This window comes from Entelurus aequoreus, linkage group LG24 (genome assembly GCF_033978785.1).
Source record: "Entelurus aequoreus isolate RoL-2023_Sb linkage group LG24, RoL_Eaeq_v1.1, whole genome shotgun sequence".
NCBI lineage: Eukaryota > Metazoa > Chordata > Actinopteri > Syngnathiformes > Syngnathidae > Entelurus > Entelurus aequoreus.
In genome coordinates, this window is record NC_084754.1 from 33687497 (window position 1) to 33706734 (window position 19238).

The window sequence follows — 19238 nt, forward strand, 5'->3', positions numbered from 1 at the left end:
AGTACGTTTCTAGAATGTTTAGTAAGGTATAGAAAACCAACAGACCCAACAGGCTGGATGTGCATGCTGCTGATTCTGTGAAACTGAATCATTTACTGAAAAGGGCGTGTTCAAAAAAATTGCAGCGCAGAGTAAAATTAGTGAGGTCATTGATTATGTGAAAAAAATTGGTGTAAAACAAGTGTCGCTATTTAAGGATCAAGGCGACTGACGCTGCATATGGGGGCTGTGCATTTGTCCTTGAAAAACAGAGTAAATTGGGTCATTCGGAAGAAGAGCGTTCTTTGATTAAGAAATTAACAAAAGAGGGAAACACCTATAAAGAAGTGCAGAAAATGATAGGCTGTTCAGCAAAAATGATATCAAACACTTTAAAGTGGCAGCCAAAACCATCCATCCATCCATCCATCCATCCATCCATCCATCCATCCATCCATCCATCCATCCATCCATCCATCCATCCATTTCCTACCGCTTGTCCGTTTTGGGGTCGCGCGGGGTGCTGGAGCCTATGTCAGCTGCATTCGGGCGGAAGGTGGGGTACACCCTGGACAAGTCGCCGCCTCATCGCAGGGCCAACACAGATAGAAAGACAACATTCACACTCACATTCACACACTACAGCCAATTAAGTGTTGGCAATCAACCTATCCCCAGGTGCATGTTTTGGCTGAGAAGAGAGGAAGAAAAAGAAAATCGACTATTCGAATGGATCGGAGAATAACCAAAATGGCAAAGGCTCAGCCATTGATCAGCTCAAGGAGGATCAAAGAAGATCTAAGATGGCTTGTTAGTACTGTAACAATCAGACATTGTCTATGTGAAGCCAAGCTACCAGCAAGAAGCCCCAGCAAAGTCCCATTGTTAAAAAAAAATACATGTGTTGAAGCGGTTATAATTTCCCAAAGAACACACTGACTGGCCTGAAAAGAAATGGCGTCATATTTTGTTGACTGATGAGCGCAAGATTGTTCTTTTTGGGTCTAAGGGCCACAGACAGTTTGTCAGATGTTCTGCAACCACTGACTTCAAGCCACAGTAAACAGTGAAGACCGTGAAGCATGGTGGTGCAGGCATCATGGTATGGGGATGTTTCTCGTATTACGGTGTTGGTCCTATTTCTCACATACCAGGGATCATGGATCAGTGTGAGTACATCAGAATACTGGAAGAAGTCATGTTGCTGTATGCTGAAGGGGAAATGCCCCTGAAAAGAGTGTTTCAACAAGACAATGACCCCAAAAAACAAAAGCAAGTGAGCAAAATCTTGGTTTCAGCTAAACAGAATTTAAGTAATGGAGTGGCCAGCACAATACCTGGACCTAAATCCCAGAGAGAACTTGTGGGCTGACATATACAACATGTTGTCCATGAGGCAAAACCAAGACATGCAGAGGAATTATGGAACGTGGTACAATTGTCCTTGGCTACATTACCTGTTGTCCGGTGCCAGAAGTTGGTCGACTCCATGTACCCCAAAAGTTGTTGTCAAAAACTAAATATTGGTTTTATGATTCTTAGGAAAGGGAATCTCGGATCATTTCTTGATTCTGACTGCTAAATAACATCAGCATAGCCACTAGAGACATAATATTTGTAATGTGTGGCAACATTACAGCGGACATCAGGCAATATTACAGCGGACATCAGGCAATATTACAGCGGACTTCAGGCAATATTACAGCGGACATCAGGCAATACTACAGCGGACATCAGGCAATACTACAGCGGACATCAGGCAATACTACAGCGGACATCAGGCAATACTACAGCGGACATCAGGCAATACTACAGCGGACATCAGGCAATACTACAGCGGACATCAGGAAATACTACAGCGGACATCAGGAAATACTACAGCTGACATCAGGCAATACTACAGCGGACATCAGGAAATACTACAGCGGACATCAGGAAATACTACAGCGGACATCAGGCAATACTACAGCGGACATCAGGCAATACTACAGCGGACATCAGGCACAACAAGAACTGCACTGTTGACTCGTCCATGTCTTCGTCTCTGTGATCAATAAACAGCGCTTTGTAAGGAGCCGCAGATGCCTTGTTGTGGTGTGACGTGATAGGTCACCCGTAAAAAAGCAATACATTAATTTGCGCTAAAAGGAAATAAGCGCCCCCCAGTGTACAGGAGTCACACAGCGTATGACCAATGGTCACATTAGAGAGTGTGCATGGACACTGGGACGTCACATGTACAATCGTGGTCAAAAGTTTACATACACTTGTAAAGAACATAATGTCATGGCTGTCTTGAGTTTCCAATAATTTCTACAACTCTTTATTTTTTTGTGATAGAGTGATTGGAGCACATACTTGTTGGTCACAAAACACATTGATGAAGTTTGGTTCTTTTATGAATTAATAATGGGTCTACTGAGACGCACGTCAAAAGTGGTAAAGGAATGGCTAAATCAGGCTAGAATTAAGGTTTTAGAATGACCTTCCCAAAGTCCTGACTTAAACATGTGGACAATGCTGAAGAAACAAGTCCATGTCAGAAAACCAACACATTTAGCTGAACTGCACCAATTTTGTCAAAAGGGACAAGCGGTAGAAAATGGATGAAAGGATGGAGTGGTCAAAAATTCAAGCAGAAGCTTGTGGATGGCTACCAAAAGCGCCTTATTGCAGTGAAACTTGCCAAGGGACATGTAAGCAAATATTAACATTGCTGTATGTATACTTTTGACCCAGCAGATTTGGTCACATTTTCAGTAGACCCATAATAAATTCATAAAAGAACCAAAATTCATGAATGTTTTTAGTGATCAACAAGTATGTGCTCCAATCATTTTATCACATAAAAATAAGAGTTGTAGAAATTATTGGAAACTCAAGACAGCCATGACATTATGTTCTTTACAAGTGTATGTCAACTTTTGACCATGACTGTAGGTGTGAAAATGATCTGACTAGCGAATCTCTATACTGTTTAAGAAGTTGTTTTTTTACTCTTTTAATGTTTGTGTCTGAACGAGGTCATATAGCTGTTTTTAAAGAATCTTTTATTTGGTAGCACCTGGTGGGTTTTCTTAGACATGGCATTGAAGAGTGTGTAGGCCAACATTTGAGGAAATCCACTGAAATGAAATCTTACATGACAATTTTTTTGTGAGCCTAATCTGGTGTTTTCACTTGTGTTTCAGGGCTCCGACCAAAGAGCAGACCGAAGAGGACTACGACTCAGGCATCGAAGAGGAGAACTGGCCTCGACAGGCAGACGCTGCTAACAACTGAAACACGTCGTCCATTTCACTCAAAGACAGTTCACTGTATTTTCCTAAATGACTACCAACCTTTGGATACCAACTTGTGGCTGTTCTTAGACCAGCCCCAACATCAACATAGGGACATTTTTATTAGGAACAATGAAGGTGGATGTAACTGAGGACAACTTGGGTCCTGTGTTTGTGTGTCTTTGTGCTTGTGTGTTGTAATTCCCCAGCAGCACACTCACAGGTTGGACCTTTATAAAGAAAAAAAATATTTAAATCTCTGGTGATTGTTAACATTTTATCTATATAAAGATAATGCAATTTTTATTCATTATTTGTAGTTTATTTTGTTGTGGTGAGGGGTGGCATGAGCAAGGAAAGGACACAAACAAATAGACACACACACACACACATAAGAATAAGGAGCGCTCACAGTGTGTCACAACCATGCCAAGTAATGCCTTAAATGAGGAGGGCATGATATTCCATGAGCGCATCAATATATCCTCTTCAGCACCATTGTAAGAAGAATGGTGTCCACACTGTAAATGTGGAGCAGTTTGGGAAAAACATGTTTTTACAAGCAGGTCGGAAGTGACAGGGAGCTTTTAAACAGACATATTTTCTCTATGAATGGTGTGTAGCCCACACTTTAGGGATTGCAGTATATAATAAATATATATGTACATGTTGTGTCACAGCAAATCATAACAGGGTTGAATTTATTAATATATCCGTTTAGCATTGTATGGGCTTTTTTCCTTTCACCTCAGCAGGATTCTCATGACTCAGTCTGGTCATAAAGTATTTTGATTTGTCTCGCCTGTGGAAAGTCTCCACTTAGTGACGTTAATATGCTGTTACTAGAAGGTTGGTCTGTAGTCGTGCTCCACCTCAACCACGCTGCTTGTACTCTAAAATGTGATTAAACTGCACCTGTTCTCCCTGCCTGAAACTTTCCTTTTCTTTCAGAGCACCATTGTCAATTTTTAAAGTCTTTGTTTTCAAATATAAATACAACATTGTTTTATTCAACTAGATAAGAGGTCATGTTCCACTTTGTGTGTGCTGTAATCCACTAATCTGTGGAAAGTGTTGTGCTGGTTTTACCTTCCTAATGCGTCGTCCTAATCCTCCCAAGTCTGCATTCTAAACGTACGCAGCTTTTAAATAGAGAAGTATAAAACTACGTCTTATATGCAGTTAACAAGGAGTTACATTGTGTATTTTAACTAAAGTTGGTACTAATAATTGTCCGCCATTCTCTAGACAGGTTACAGCATTGATGAGATAATATTGGTAAACAAGATTTGAAATAATTCCAGTGGATTAGTGTGGTTTAACCCACGTGATCACACACACACACACACACACACACACACACACACACACACACACACACACACACATTCATTCATTCATTCCCAACCCACCTGAGTGGCAGACACCTGACAGGTAAGTGCTGACACAAGATTGATGTCCACATGTTTTTGTTTGCATTGATTGTGACGGCACCTTTAAATACTCTTTTAAAGGAGACAAATGAGCACTTTGGAAGATGTCCCATTTGGAACCCCGCTGGGTTCTCTGGGGCAGGACGTTTACCTGATGACGCCTCCAGACATCTCCGTGCCTGACTGTCCTCGGATCCTGCAAGAAACTCAGGTCACCTCTCACACACACGAACACATCAGTTACACCGGGCCTGGGCACTGTTAACATTGTTAACCTTAAACCAGGCTTGGCTCCTCAAGTCTTTTATTGGGCGCCAAACAATCATCCATGCCACACCCACTTCAAGTCCACTATTACTAATTATTTTTGACTCGAGGTGCCAAATTTAGAGAACACAATGTGTCTGGGGGCCGGTATATGTATTTTTAGGAACACTAATACAAAACCTCACAATAATGTCTGATTGAATGCTAAAAACGTTATGACAGACCGCCTTAAACGGAATGGAATTTTAAATGTTTTTACTGAATGAGACACGCAGAATGTACATGAAAATAAAGAATGTGGGATTTACAATATTAACTATGAATGATAAAACACTGAATATTGACAACATATGAACGTCACACCCCGATCGACATTTTACAATCAAGCGAAACACGACAAAAATGCAACAAACACAGCGAAATATGAATGTGAAGAGTAAAAGAAAAAAACCCACCTGCAATTTGATACATCACTAAGCTTTAGAACTTTGTTGTAAAAATCTCCTTCCGGGTCTGTCCCTGACACCCGCATTTCAGGCTGGCCGCTCTGGAGACACTCTGTGGAAACGCTCCCCACCCACACTGCTTGGTGCCTCGTCTGAGCTGCTGTGACTTAGATTACCATAGTAACTAATTAGATGACCATAGTAACTAGCAGAGGTGGGACCGAGTCATTGCTTTGCAAGTCACAAGTAAGTCTCAAGTCTTTGCCCTCAAGTCTCGAGTCAAGTCCCGAGTCAAGACAGGCAAGTCCCGATTCAAGTCCAAAGTCAAGACTGGAAAGTCTCAAGTCAAGTCACAAGTCCTGCATTTTGAGTTTCGAGTCCTTTCAAGTCCTTTTAACCACAGACTAATATTTTTACACAGATTGTGTATGCTTTTAAACCGCTGTATTTATTTATTAAAACAAGTGCATTTGAAATAGCAGGAAAAAAAATAGTACTGACATTGCAATTCATAATAGCACTATTAACCAGTCATTTTAATAGTTTAAACAATTTTAAACATTTAACTCATTCCTTTACAGAATAAACACATTTGCAAAAACAAGTGCAACTGTACTTATTTGTACAAAAGTGTTAACATTGTATTTCCATGGCATATTGCATTGTAACTGGTTCCACAGCAGTTTCTATTCTGTTCTTACCTTATCTCATTGATCTCATCTCATACTGTATGTGTGTTTATGTGTGTGTACACATGAAAAACATAAATACATGAACATAACAATGAACAGAGTTGTACTTTTTAGATGTCAGGGCCCTATGCAATATGTACACATATTCTTAATATAGTATACATTTTAACTGACCTTTATTTGACTATGTTTGTCTTTTTGTAGGTGGCTAAAATACGCGGTGCTGCTGACCGCCGTCTAACGTTACGTTACTGTGTGTGATACATTGACTAACGTAACGTTATGTGTAGGTACCTCATGCAACCCTGCTTAAAAAAATCACTTGACAAAAAGTATGAATAAGGTAGCAAATTGCCGTGTTTGAAATGATGTTATAACCATAGACATCTTATAAGTAGACGCAGTATTGGTTGCTGTGACGCGAGCAAATTGCATCTTGAAGTGGTGATGAGGAGCCGGCGAGCAGCCTAAACTGACAGTTGACAGGTAGAAAACAAAGATGCCGGGCTGGTGTTCAGCGTTTTCCTACTCAAATGAGCGGACTGTTGAAAATAGGAATCGGGGGATTACTTTTCACAAGTAAGATTTAACATTAATGTACTATTGGTTGTATTTTATGAAAACATTACCACAGAGTTGAGAAGGAGCAAAGATCTTCAATATTTGTATGTGAAAATCACAAATAAATCTTCTGGGGGAGGATGACGCCCCTACAGGGGTTTGGTTTACAAACTTTCAGCCCCACCTAAAACAAAATTCACCAGCCGCCACTGATTATGATGCATTCTCATTTTAGGCAAAATATAAGACAATACTTTCTTAACAGTATAATTGTAACCAGGAATAAGTCTTCAAGTAACAATATTCAAATACTAACATTGTTGGGTAAGACAGCATTTGGTTTTATTCTGAATCCAGTGAAACAGATTGAGGTTTTAGCTGATATAAAGACTTTCAGGTGTTTATATATGTTTAAGTATTTGGCAGACGCTTTTATCCAAAGCGACATACATAAAAAATACATATAAAACAATCACTGTAAACATGATCATTTAAGGGAAGAATGTAATACAAAATATCAATACAAAGTGTCAAGACAGAATAAACTCTCTGCTGCTGCAGCAACAGAGATACGGTCTATAAGATATATAGATATCTAATGTATTCATACATTGTTTATGTAGCATGTATATATAACGTAATCATATTGTTTCTTCAATTTAAAAATAGCTGACCGTTTTTTTCCCCCTTCTCTGGGCTTATATTCCCAGTTTTGATCTCGGACGTCTGGTCACTTATAGCATATAAGAATATTCTATTACTGTTAAGCAAACTATGAATAATAAAACATGTGTCCGTTATCATAGCTACACGTATGACAAAAAAGCGCGTGAAAATGAGTGGTATTCAGTGAGGTAAAATGAATTAAATGCGCTGACAGTTCATTGCTCCTGCCAAATGAATTGCACTGAGTGGAGCGGATCACCACTCCAAGATGGCGGCCCCGCATCTCGTCTGCGCCAGTAAGCAGTAGCGCTCGATGCTGCGTCTACTTATAAGATGTCTATGGTTATGACGTTAGCAGTGAGTTTACAGCCTCACTGATTTAACTACAAAGCAAATAAAAGTCACGTTACTTAGCCAATAAACGTTATCTTACATTCAAAACTTACCCTTCTTTGTGCATCTTGTTGAAGTTGTTGCGTCTCCGTCTGTAATATTCGAACTGCGTGATTTGCATACGGCAATTCGTTTTTTGTTGACCAAGTCGTAGTTTTTATACCCGAACGAAACCAACTTTAGTATAAATCTTTCTCACTGGCGCGTTGTTTGACAACTCTTGTTCATTGGTTGTCCTGCAATTTGATTGGCTGAATGCTGTGTGATGAAAACAATGTAGATCTAATTTGATTGGCTGTTGTACTGAGAGCACACACGCTGACACGCAGCACACACGCTGATAGACAGACACGTACAAAATGAAAGCTACGGAGCACTCCCAAATAACTTTTTAAGCTTTAGGTTTTGGAGAAAGTAGCAAGTCATGTCAAGTCAAAAGGCTCAAGTCCAAGTGAAGTCACAAGTCATTGATGTTAAAGTCTAAGTCGAGTTGCAAGTCTCTTTACATTTTGTCAAGTCGAGTCTAAAGTCATCAAATTCATGACTCGAGTCTGACTCGAGTCCAAGTCATGTGACTCGAGTCCACACCTCTGGTAACTAGTATATCATGCAAAAGCGCGGATACCAACCACTGAAATACTTTGTATAGTTCAAGACTTACGGTCATTTGAAAACATCACTGCACATCATAATGGCAGCTACAGTTTTCATTTTAAAGATCTAAAAAAATGATTTGCGAATGTCTGGCGGGCCAGATTGAAAAGTTTAACAGGCCTTGAATTGCCCACGTCTGAGTTACACTTCATGTGATCAAGTGCAAAAGCCAAAGCAACATGTTTGCTTTTATAATGATCACAATGCTTGATTGTCATAAATAGTCATTTGACAAAATAAATGTGATTGGAGTCACATCGCATGATATGCGTTATATAACTTTAAGTTTGGTGGAGTTCTGTCTCACACACACACACACACACACACACACACACACACACACACACACACACACACATGCACACATACTGGTTATCATTTGGAATGGGGACCAAGTTTTTGATCATCATTTGATCACCCTTTCTACAGGTTGTGGAGGCATAAAAAAAGAGGTAAAATGGCAACTGCCCAGTTAGCTCGTACACGTCTTTAAATCTCTGGATTGATGAAGTAATGTGCTGATCATTCTTACTGGGGACCCTGGGGAAAAAGAGTTAATATGGTTCATGGGGACCAAATTTAAATAATTTTGCATAATTCACACAAATTTGTACGTGTTAGGGTTAACCCTAACCCTAACCCTACATGTTTTATGGGCCAAAGCTTAAAAATCATTTAGGCATCTTCAGAATGGATCTGACTATCATTTAAAAAGGTTTCCCCTAAAGGTGACCTGGTTAAATCTTAATTTAAACAGAGCGATGTCCCCATTAAGTAAGCATTGCCAGCACACACACACACACACACACACACACACACACACACATTCTTGTATATGTTACCTTCTTGAGACCTCTGAAAAATGCCTACCTCTTTAGGACCACCCTTTGTAGATATATAAAGATGTGTATTTACAACATTAAAAATATATACATGCTATGCAAATATAAAAAATCTTGCTGTGAAAAATGAGTTGGAATTTCACAAGAAAAACTTAGAATTTTGGCAGTATTATAATAAAATTCGTAATTTTAATATAATAATCGGAATTTTACTTTGCATAATTATGACAAAAGTCATAATTTTACTCAAAAAATTTCACTATTTTACAAGAACAACAAAAAAAGTGGCAATTTTGAGATAAAAGTCCAAATTTTATATGACAAATGTCACCATTTTGCAGTAAAAAGTACAAATTTTACATAAAAAAGTACTAATTTTACAAGAAATATTACAGAAACAGAAAGAATATGAGAAATTCCCAAGTTCCCAATTTCATAAGAAAAAAGTTGACACATTGTGTAAAAGACTGCTTTTAGTTAATTTTTATTTTTTTTGTTATTGGTTTTTAATCTTCATTATTTACTCCGTTATTACAGTATCTCTCTATATACATATTTATTTTAAGTAATTTTGGCCAAAGAGGGCACATATTAATTTCTTACACACACTTATTTCATATGTTGACCAGAGGGGGCGCACTTATAAAACCGACAAACAGTCAATTTGAAAAATCCCTCCTTTTTGGGACCACCCTAATTTTGATAGATTTCACCACCAGGGGTGCAAATGAGACATTCTCTATTAGATGCAATGGTTTTCCTTATTGGGACCATGATTTATGTCCTGACTTGTTCACCGGTCCTCATATGGAAGGTACTTTTCCTTGTTGATGTCTCAAGAAGGGTAGAAATACAAGAACACACACACACACACACACACACACACACACACACACACACACACACACACGCACACTATTTGATGACATTTGAACAACACCTGCATGAGCACATCTTTATTCAGTTCGATGTCACACACCTGCAGGGTGAAATGGGCCCGACTTAAACAAACACATCTTACAAATGATTACTTCAATGTGACATTCATGTAAAATTATATTTAACAATTTAATCAAATATTTTACAATTTTATTATTTAATGTTTTCATTATTGATTTCATGATTAAATTATTTCATAAACCTCACATTGACTTTGACGCCCTGTTGTATTTATTTTGGACATGTTTAATAACTACAAAAAGAAGAGACACAAACAAAACAATATGCCGTAGTGATATACTGTTACAATGTTTACATTACATGTTCACAGTTTCACATTCTAATGTGCGAAAAAGAGTAGATCTTATTTAATCCTACGACCCTTTTTCGTCTAGAAATAATTTCTATCGCAATTGTTCCCTTTTTAGATTCTTAACAACAGGTGAAAGAATAAGGAAATGAATATCAGTACTGTTCATGTCATTTACTGATTGTATGTCATAGAATGTGTGTCAATCATCAATAATGTTCAAAATGTTTAGGATTCTTATTCCTTATACTTTGTAAACACTTTACGTTTGAACAGTTTCTTAAACTGGATCATATTAGTACTTTGTTTGACTGCTTTGCTTAATCCATTTCACAATTTAATTCCACATGAAGGTTTTAAGTGTTGTACATGCATACAAATGTAAAAAGTCAAATGTTTCCCTAAGGTTATAGTTGAGAACAATTCCTGTACATAGCACGTCTGCTTTGTGCATCATTTTAAATGCACTAAATAATTAAATGTCAATATTTTTTATTCAATTAATTATTCTAGCTGACCTGTTTTGTAACACGGTTAGTGAATGAAATGTACTATTTTTGTTATTTCCCCAAATTTCTACACAAAAACTCCGATATGGCAACACCAGCGAATGGTGGAGAGTGATTTCTGGCCCAGGACACGTTTAGTTTTGTTCATTTCTAAAATGTTTGCGTTTGACAGATTAAATAAATCAGGGGTGCCAAGGAATTATCTATGATATTTGATTAGAATTAGAACCGGCCCGCAGGCCACAGCCACCTGCTGCTGTTTTGCACGCACCAATGGCGCTAGGCATTTTCCCGGGGGCCCCATCAAGTCATAAAAATGGGGTCCAACAGTAAATTTTTGGGGTCCCACTTTTTTTGTAAGCGTTTTGAAAACAAATGATAAATGTATGCATTATCCTGTTATATCTCACATTCTATTGGAAAAAAGTTGTCATAAACATTACTTAATTCCTTTAAAAAATGATACAAATGAAAACAAATGTTTATGCATATGTAAATGTATTCAATTATAAACATTCATTCACTTTCTTCTTTCCTTCATGGATCTAAACTTTACCGCTGCCGGTAGTTTTTTCTATATTTTTATTGTAATATTTTCAGAATGTGTTTGTTCTATTTTTGGCCAAAGTAAGACAAAGAAAGCAATCTGAAGTTTTCTTCATTTTTTGTTTTAATGCCATGATTTTAATAGTCCGGCCCGCGTGTGCACAGATTTTCCTTCATGCGGCCCCTGAGCTCAAATGAGTTTGACACCCCTGAAATAAATTAACGACATGCTACCACAAAGTGTTTATTAAATTGTGAAATATTTTCATCGTAATATAAATTGTGAAATCGTTAAACAAATAGTTAATCAAATCAGATATGTACAGTGTGAAATAGTGAATTAAATATTTTTATTTAATTTTAATTAATGCCACATTTAATTGTTTAATTATGTATGTCCCATCTGACCCTTTCATTGTTTGTCTAACAATGTTTGTTACAAATACCATGTGCTGTCTTAAAAAAATCAAAAACAACAAAAAATAAAAGTAAAAAAATGTCAAGTGTTTTAGGAGAGAGAGGTTGATCAAAAATGGTGATGTGATTTTTAATTAAAACCCTCTGTTTTACTGCATCGTACCAACATGTAATAAATATTTCTATCTATTTTTAAATTCTGTGAATTTGTGGGTCTATACGTGGCACGCTCATCTAGCTAAAGTGGTATGTCATGTCCCTGAGGAAATATATTTGTCATAATTGGAACATCATGAAAACAGAGCAAATAAGGACGATGACACGTTGGATGTTCACACAGGGACACATTTGGCCGTTACATCATTTTAAAATACTTGTTTTACCTCCTTTGCTGTGCAGTATGGTTTTAACCTGGAGAGGCTGATACTGACATGCCAGCAGCCTGCCTATGAAGCTCCATCCTGCCCCCCCTACTGGCTGATGTTCAGCAGCCCTCATGAGTGCTGCAGGGGGGGCCCTCATCGCACCGCTGACCCTTGGAGCTCCAAGTCTCGGGCTCGCAGTTACAGCCTGAACTCTGCGGACGTTCACTGGCTGCACCACGGCACTCTCAGCTTCCTCAGATCCGACTCGGATGAAGAATACGGTTACTGCGAAGACAACGAAGGCTCCTCCCCTGAAGATGCTCCTCGAGAGCTGGCCAGGTGTCGAGAGCGGCCCCGCAGTGCCGTCCTCGCCAGGGTGCAAGACATGCACCTGGACTTTCACACGCCGTGCTGTAGGCCGGAGTTGTCCCTGAGGAGCCACAGAGGCGCCTCACCAGAGTGTCTCCCAGCAGGACAGAAGAGCAGCAAGAAGAAGCAGCGTGCTCACAGTGCTGTGGGAAGACTACACCCCCAGAAGCAAGCCCCCGCTGGCCCCACTGCCTCCAGGTTGCAGCAGCAACGGCCCTCCTCTGCAGGGCCCTCCATTAAAAATCGCAGGCAAAAGGTACAGAAATGACTTCAAGTTGTGTTTCTTAACGATGGGGCCCAAGAGGGCCTCCGAATAATGTCGGTTTCTCAGCTGCTGTACTCAGTATGGGCCGCAACGGTACTCAGTTGTAATACACTTTTCCACCACTTGTGGCAGTAATGACAATCTCAAACAAACCGAAGAAGTCTGCAGCTAAAGTCTTAGAGAAGTTTGGTAAACACAAAAATGATGACTTAAGTGGTGAAGGTGTATTTATATTTGCACTTATTGATAGTTCAGAAACATGTTCATTAAAAAATGTGTTAATTTGAGCACAACATACAGGTATGTATGTATATACAGTATATATGTGTATACATACACTTACATAAATATGTATGTATGCATTCATATATATATATATAATGTATGCATGCATGTATATGCATGCATATGAATATATGTGTACATTAAGTTTAACTTCCAATGATTGTCACACACACGAGGGTGTGGTGAAATTTGTCTTCTGCTTTTGACCCATCCCCGTGTCCACCCCCTGGGAGGTGAGGGGAGCAGTGAGCAGCATTTGGTGATTTAACCCCCAATTCCAACCCTTGATGCTGATTGCCAAGCAGGGAGGCAATGGGTCCCATTTTTTGTAGTCTTTGGTATGACTCGGCCGGGGTTTATTATATATATATATAAATTAATTATTTGTCCCTTCTTATGCAGTATACATGGTTAGTACTTATTTTTCTAATCAGCCTGACCTAAGCTCAAGGTTTATGTGTTAAATAATATTTCTGAGCAGATATCTATCCACCCATCTATTTTCTACTGCGGTGCTGGAGTCTATCCCAGCTGCACTCAAGATATAATTATTGAATACAATTCAAATCAAGAGTAAGGTTGCTAATTCACTGTTAATATTTGAGTAGGCCCCTCTGTGCTGGGCCCTGAGGTCATAAAGGTTAAGGACCCCTGACTTAAAAGTACGTAATATGTGTATCATGGGGATGTTCGGCAGGCTTTGAAGACCGGAGGAGCTTTCCTCGACTCGGCGACAGAACTGCTGTCAGCTCTCAGCCGAGAGGAGAGGGAGCTGCTGGAAGCTGTCACTGACAAAGGTTACCCTTTACGTACGGCCATTTTGGCTCTGCAGAAGACTGGATACAACAGCCCAGACAAGGTACAACATGCCTCAGTATTAACACTTAATTGATTTCAAGAGAGACAATTCATTGATTCCAAAATATATGTGAGGAATAACGTTGGTCTGTAACTTATTTATATGTTGGCCCTGTTATTTATATGTTGTATTTGGAATGTGAGGAATAATGGTGCTGTAACGTTGGTCTGTAACTTATTTATATGTTGTCGCTGTCTAGTTCAAAGCATCCATCCATTTTCTACTTCGGGGGCGCTGGAGCCTATCTCAGCTACAATCGGGCGGAAGGCGGGGTACACCCTGGACAAGTCGCCACCTCATCACAGGGCCAACATAGATAGACAGACAACGTTCAAAGCATGTACCTCCAAATCTGGTGTTAAAACCACAGTTTCACACTTAGGCCTTCATTGATGTCCTACTTCTGGTGCGATCCACTTGTACTGGGAAGTAGGAATTTCCCAGTTCTTATTCGTAATTTCAATTTGAACGCCCCTCGAGGTCGGATTTCCGAGTCAAAGTCGGAGCATTCTCACCATCCCCGAGTACGTTTCAAAGATGGCTGCTCTGGATGTAAACAATGAAGTCTGCTTCTATATCCATTAGCACTTGATTAGTTTTTGTGGCAGTAAATCAGCCATATACAATGTATTGTTTGACATTTATATATGGTATATAGTGTAAACTACATTTATTTCATGTGGTCTATACGCTGTGTGTCGCTAGCAATAGCATCTGTGTTTCCTCTTCATCCGCCGTGTTTGAAAGTTGCAGAAAGAGTTCATATTTTCCCATAAGTTGTTTGTATTCAGACAAGGCAAGCACAAAAATAGCTTTCGTGGATGTGGCCATCTTCATTTCCGATCTTGTAACTCGGCTCCGACTTCCAACTTCCGAGCTAAATGGAATGCAGCATTAGCCCGACTTCAATAAATATCTCTCATAATACCATCATCTATGTCGCCACATGACTACAGCTGGAGAAATACTATACAGTAACACACTTGTGCACTACTGGCCATCGAATCACCTCAATAGTCGACAAAACGGGCTATTTTCCAGTGCATTTAAAAATCAACAACACCCGCATCAGCAGTTAAAACACCTATGTGGTACTGTCAAAATGTAAATTATCATAAAACATATTACGCGTCAAAAAATAAGGAAAAAAAATATCTGAAAGAACAATTTGCAACAGTCACCGGAAGCCAGGGTACCGCTATTGGATTGAAAGAGGCAGACAAATCCTTTCACCGGCTGGGACAAATTAGCTCGCTCGGACCTCGTCTCACAAGATCTAGCTTCTCTTGAAATGTCCTTCTTGAAAATGGCCTGAGAGTATAAATCTGCAACCTAGTTAATGTTCTGCTCTCCTTCGTTGTAGGTTCAAAAAGCGAGTAGATATCAGATTTCTCTGCAAGCGGGTATGGCTCCGGTGTGCCACTTCCTGCTCTCGCAACTCACAACTTGTGATTGGTTACTCACTTGTGCAAGTCACAAGTAAGTAGCCAATAACAGGAGGTGTGAAAGTCACGTTCAATGTTTCAACGTAAAGCAAACTAGAAGGGCTACTGTCAACAACTCGCGATCTGATTGGCTGTGGCAAATGTCTATCAACTGTATGTGCCCTGTTCCTCTCACTGCACAGGCCGTCGCGTTGTTGATTCAGAAGGCCTTGGCAGATTTCATGCAGCGCTGGCAACAAGCTAGCTGAATTCTGATTGGATAAAAGTTTTGAACGTAAAAACATCACCACCAGAGCCTAATATTACATGGAAAAAATATAATTAATACTTTAATACATTTAGGGAAAGTAAATAAAAAATTTTATTAACTTTGATCAATTTATGACCATAATTAATTGTTAGCCTTGCTGGCTCACCACTGAAACCCAAAACATCAGTTTTGAGGTGGAAATTGTACAAATACAATCTTCACAACCCAAACCCCAATGTTATATTGTACTTAAGTTAAGCTGGTAATCATGACATAACCCATACACCCGGACTAGGATTCAAACTATTAAGAACATGGTAAATGGACTGTATTTATATAGCACTTTACTATACCTGAAACCATACCCAAAGCAATTTACGTTATAAATCACATTCACACACTGATGGCGGAAGAAAATGGAAAAATATATGAAAAAGACACAATGAACCCTTTTGAGCTACTTATAAGATTCAAACTATGGTCCCTTTGCTCAGAGTAAGCATAATTACTCACTGAGCCAAATCAGACTCTCACAATACAACTAATTCCAAAGTCAAACCCCTAAACCTCCACCCTAATTCCAAAAGCAAACAGGAATTAAACCCTGGTCCCCCTTCCTTAAAAAGCGAACATCATTACTTAATACTTATTGACCTAGTACAGTGATTCTCAAACTGTGGTGCACAGGCTCCATCTAGTGGTACGCCAAATAATCACTTGCTTAAAGTACAGTGTTTTATTTTCCTATACTCAAACAGTGTTGCTGTTAAAACTGTGAAATGTTAATGGCCCAAAATATAAAATATACTACCTCGGCTTTGTTTAAGATGACTACTTAGGCCAGGGGTGTCCAAACTTTTTCCACTGAGGGCCGCACATTGAAAAATCAAAGCTAGCGGGGGGCATTTTGATATTTTTATTTTAAAAACCAATACAATATATGTATAAAAAATATACATTTAGGCTTCCACTCAGGCTTGATCCCGGGGACCCCAAAGGGTTTTGGTCCAAAAATATAAAAAATGTGTCATTATTCAGTATTATTATTTGTGTTATTATTCAAGTTTTTAAATCTCTAGATCAACATTAGGTCTATCTGTCAATATAACATGTTTTAAAGATTTAAATTGTATGCTCTTTTTGTCAAAGAAAACCCTTTTTTTAATGAATAAAACACAAAATATGCAATATTTTCATCCAATAAAATTTTTAAGTGGGATATTTGAGATTATATAATAATTGGAGCCTTAAAAATGTCAATAACTCATAATTCATTATTATTTTTTGAGCAATGACACTTAAAAACTAATCACACTAAAATTGTAGGGGATCCAAAAGGGTCCTACTCATTAAAGTGTTAAAAAATAAATTATAATTTATTTTTTTTACTGTTTACTTTTAACACAATAATCTCGAGATCAACTTCAGATCTATCTGTCAATTATAAGTTTTATTGTTTGTTTTTTGTTTGTTCGTTTTAGGCCTTTCTTTTAAAAAAACAGCTCGTTTTTTTACTTGGCAAACACAAAATATGCAACATTTTCCCCAAAAAATATCTCAAAATATTTAATGTGACGTAATTGGAGCCTTGAATAGGTCAATAATTCATAATGACATTGATTTTGATTCATTATTATTTTTTAAAGAAAGAAACAGCCTACATGGCAGCTTTGTGTGATTAGAATAAACATTGCTACATTTTCTTGTTACATTTCACCTGTTTGCTCTTTAAATACCAATTTTAATGTTTTTTATTTTTTTCAATCGTATTTTTAAAATGTGCCGTGGGGCCATTAAAAAATGACCTGCGGGCCGCACTTTGGACACCCCTGACTTAGGCCTACTACGCTACTGTATTTTAAATGTTGGTCATTATTGTAGTACTTGGAGAGCCAAGTTTTTTCTGAGGCTTCTAGAAAAAAATGGAGAAACACTCATTTTGTTACTCTCACAATGTTGCCCACAACTTCAACCCTACAATACATTCTAACCCAAAACTTCCAAATGCTGAAAGTAATCTACATTTCCCCGCATTGACAGTGTGGATAAAGGCATATAAAACTATTATGTTTGATCACTTACTTGCATGCTTGTGTACACAACTGGGCCATGATTAATTCATAACTGATTGGGGTTCAAATGTGCAAAGAAGTATAAAATAATTGACATTTCCAGGCTCCCCTGCACCATAGCCTAGCTTTCCTCATGCTATTTCAACATTTGCTCAGGGATCTTGAAAAAAATGTCAGTAAAAGAGGACGCAAAACAAAATACTAGCGGCCTACCTCGTTGCTGCGTGCCTGGGGCCTCATGTATTAAGCGTACAAAAACCTGCTGTATGCCTTTTTTCACGACAAAGTTGAGTTGTATCAAGAGTGAACTCAACTTGAAAGTACGCGCTGCCTCACGCCAACTTCATGCTTCGCGTACACACGTTTATACAGGCTGGGGATACTTTGGCGACACATGGAGGTGGTCGTTCGGACTCCGCCAACATCTGATTTCAATCATGTCAAAAGTTTTTCACTTTTTCCCCAATGCATTTAATGATTCATATTTATATTAATTAGGAATGTCCGATAAATGCTTTAAAATGTAATATCGAAAATTATCGGTATCGTTTTTTTAAATTATCAGTATCATTTTTTCTTCTTTTTTAAATTTTTATTAAATCGACATAAAAAACACAAGATACACTTACAATTAGTGCACCAACCCAAAAAACCTCCCTCCCCCATTTACACTCATTCACACAAAAGGGTTGTTTCTTTCTGTTATTAATATTCTGCTTCCTACATTATATATCAATATATATCAATACAGTCTGCAAGGGATACAGTCCGTAAGCACACATGATTGTGCGTGCTGCTGGTCCACTAATAGTACTAACCTTTAGCACTTAATTTTACTCTTTTTCATTAATTACTAGTTGCTATGTAACTGTTTTTATATTGTTTTACTTTCATTTTTATTCAAGAAAATGTTTTTAATTTATTTATCTTATTTCATTTTATTAATTTTTTTAAAAAGTACCTTATCTTCACCATACCTGGTTGTCCAAATTAGGCATAATAATGTGTTAATTCCACGACTGTATATATCAGTATCGGTATCGGTAATTAAGAGTTGGACAATATCGGATATCGGCAAAAAAGCCATTATCGGACATCCCTAATATTAATATTTGTGAGGACGTCTATTAATTTATCCAGGCGATCATTTTGCTATTTGTTGCTGTCGCAATGTGTTCCGCTGACTTCAGCCGGAGACAGTGGAGGACTGGGGGGGCCGCCTTAATGTCACGTACGGCTGTGACGACTTTTCTGCTGTGTTGTAATAATTGTGTAAAATGCACGCATGTTTATAAAGAATGCAAACCAAATTTTCAAATAAAAGTAATCTGGCTGCGAGGAGGCTATACTATATGTACACATTTTGTTGTAAATCACACAAATTATATTTATA

The 19238-nt window shown here is 38.3% G+C and overlaps 2 protein-coding genes across 3 annotated transcripts in view; both read left to right on the plus strand.

Moving 5' to 3' along the window:
• The window catches only part of clpxb (caseinolytic mitochondrial matrix peptidase chaperone subunit Xb), a 28203-nt gene extending 24016 nt beyond the window's left edge, over nucleotides 1-4187 (plus strand). For both annotated transcript variants that reach the window (XM_062035254.1, XM_062035255.1), the window contains one exon: nucleotides 3171-4187. In XM_062035254.1, coding sequence (XP_061891238.1) covers nucleotides 3171-3261 — 91 coding nt within the window. In that variant the 3' untranslated portion in view covers nucleotides 3262-4187. The remainder of the gene's footprint in view (nucleotides 1-3170) is intronic.
• Nucleotides 4188-4628: 441 nt separating this feature from the next.
• Nucleotides 4629-19238, plus strand: part of LOC133641971 (ubiquitin-associated protein 1-like) — a 20922-nt gene continuing 6312 nt past the window's right edge. The window contains exons 1-4 of the mRNA XM_062036144.1: nucleotides 4629-4694; nucleotides 4775-4904; nucleotides 12335-12925; nucleotides 13917-14078. Of these exons, the coding sequence (XP_061892128.1) occupies nucleotides 4782-4904; nucleotides 12335-12925; nucleotides 13917-14078 (876 nt within the window). The 5' untranslated portion in view covers nucleotides 4629-4694; nucleotides 4775-4781. The remainder of the gene's footprint in view (nucleotides 4695-4774; nucleotides 4905-12334; nucleotides 12926-13916; nucleotides 14079-19238) is intronic.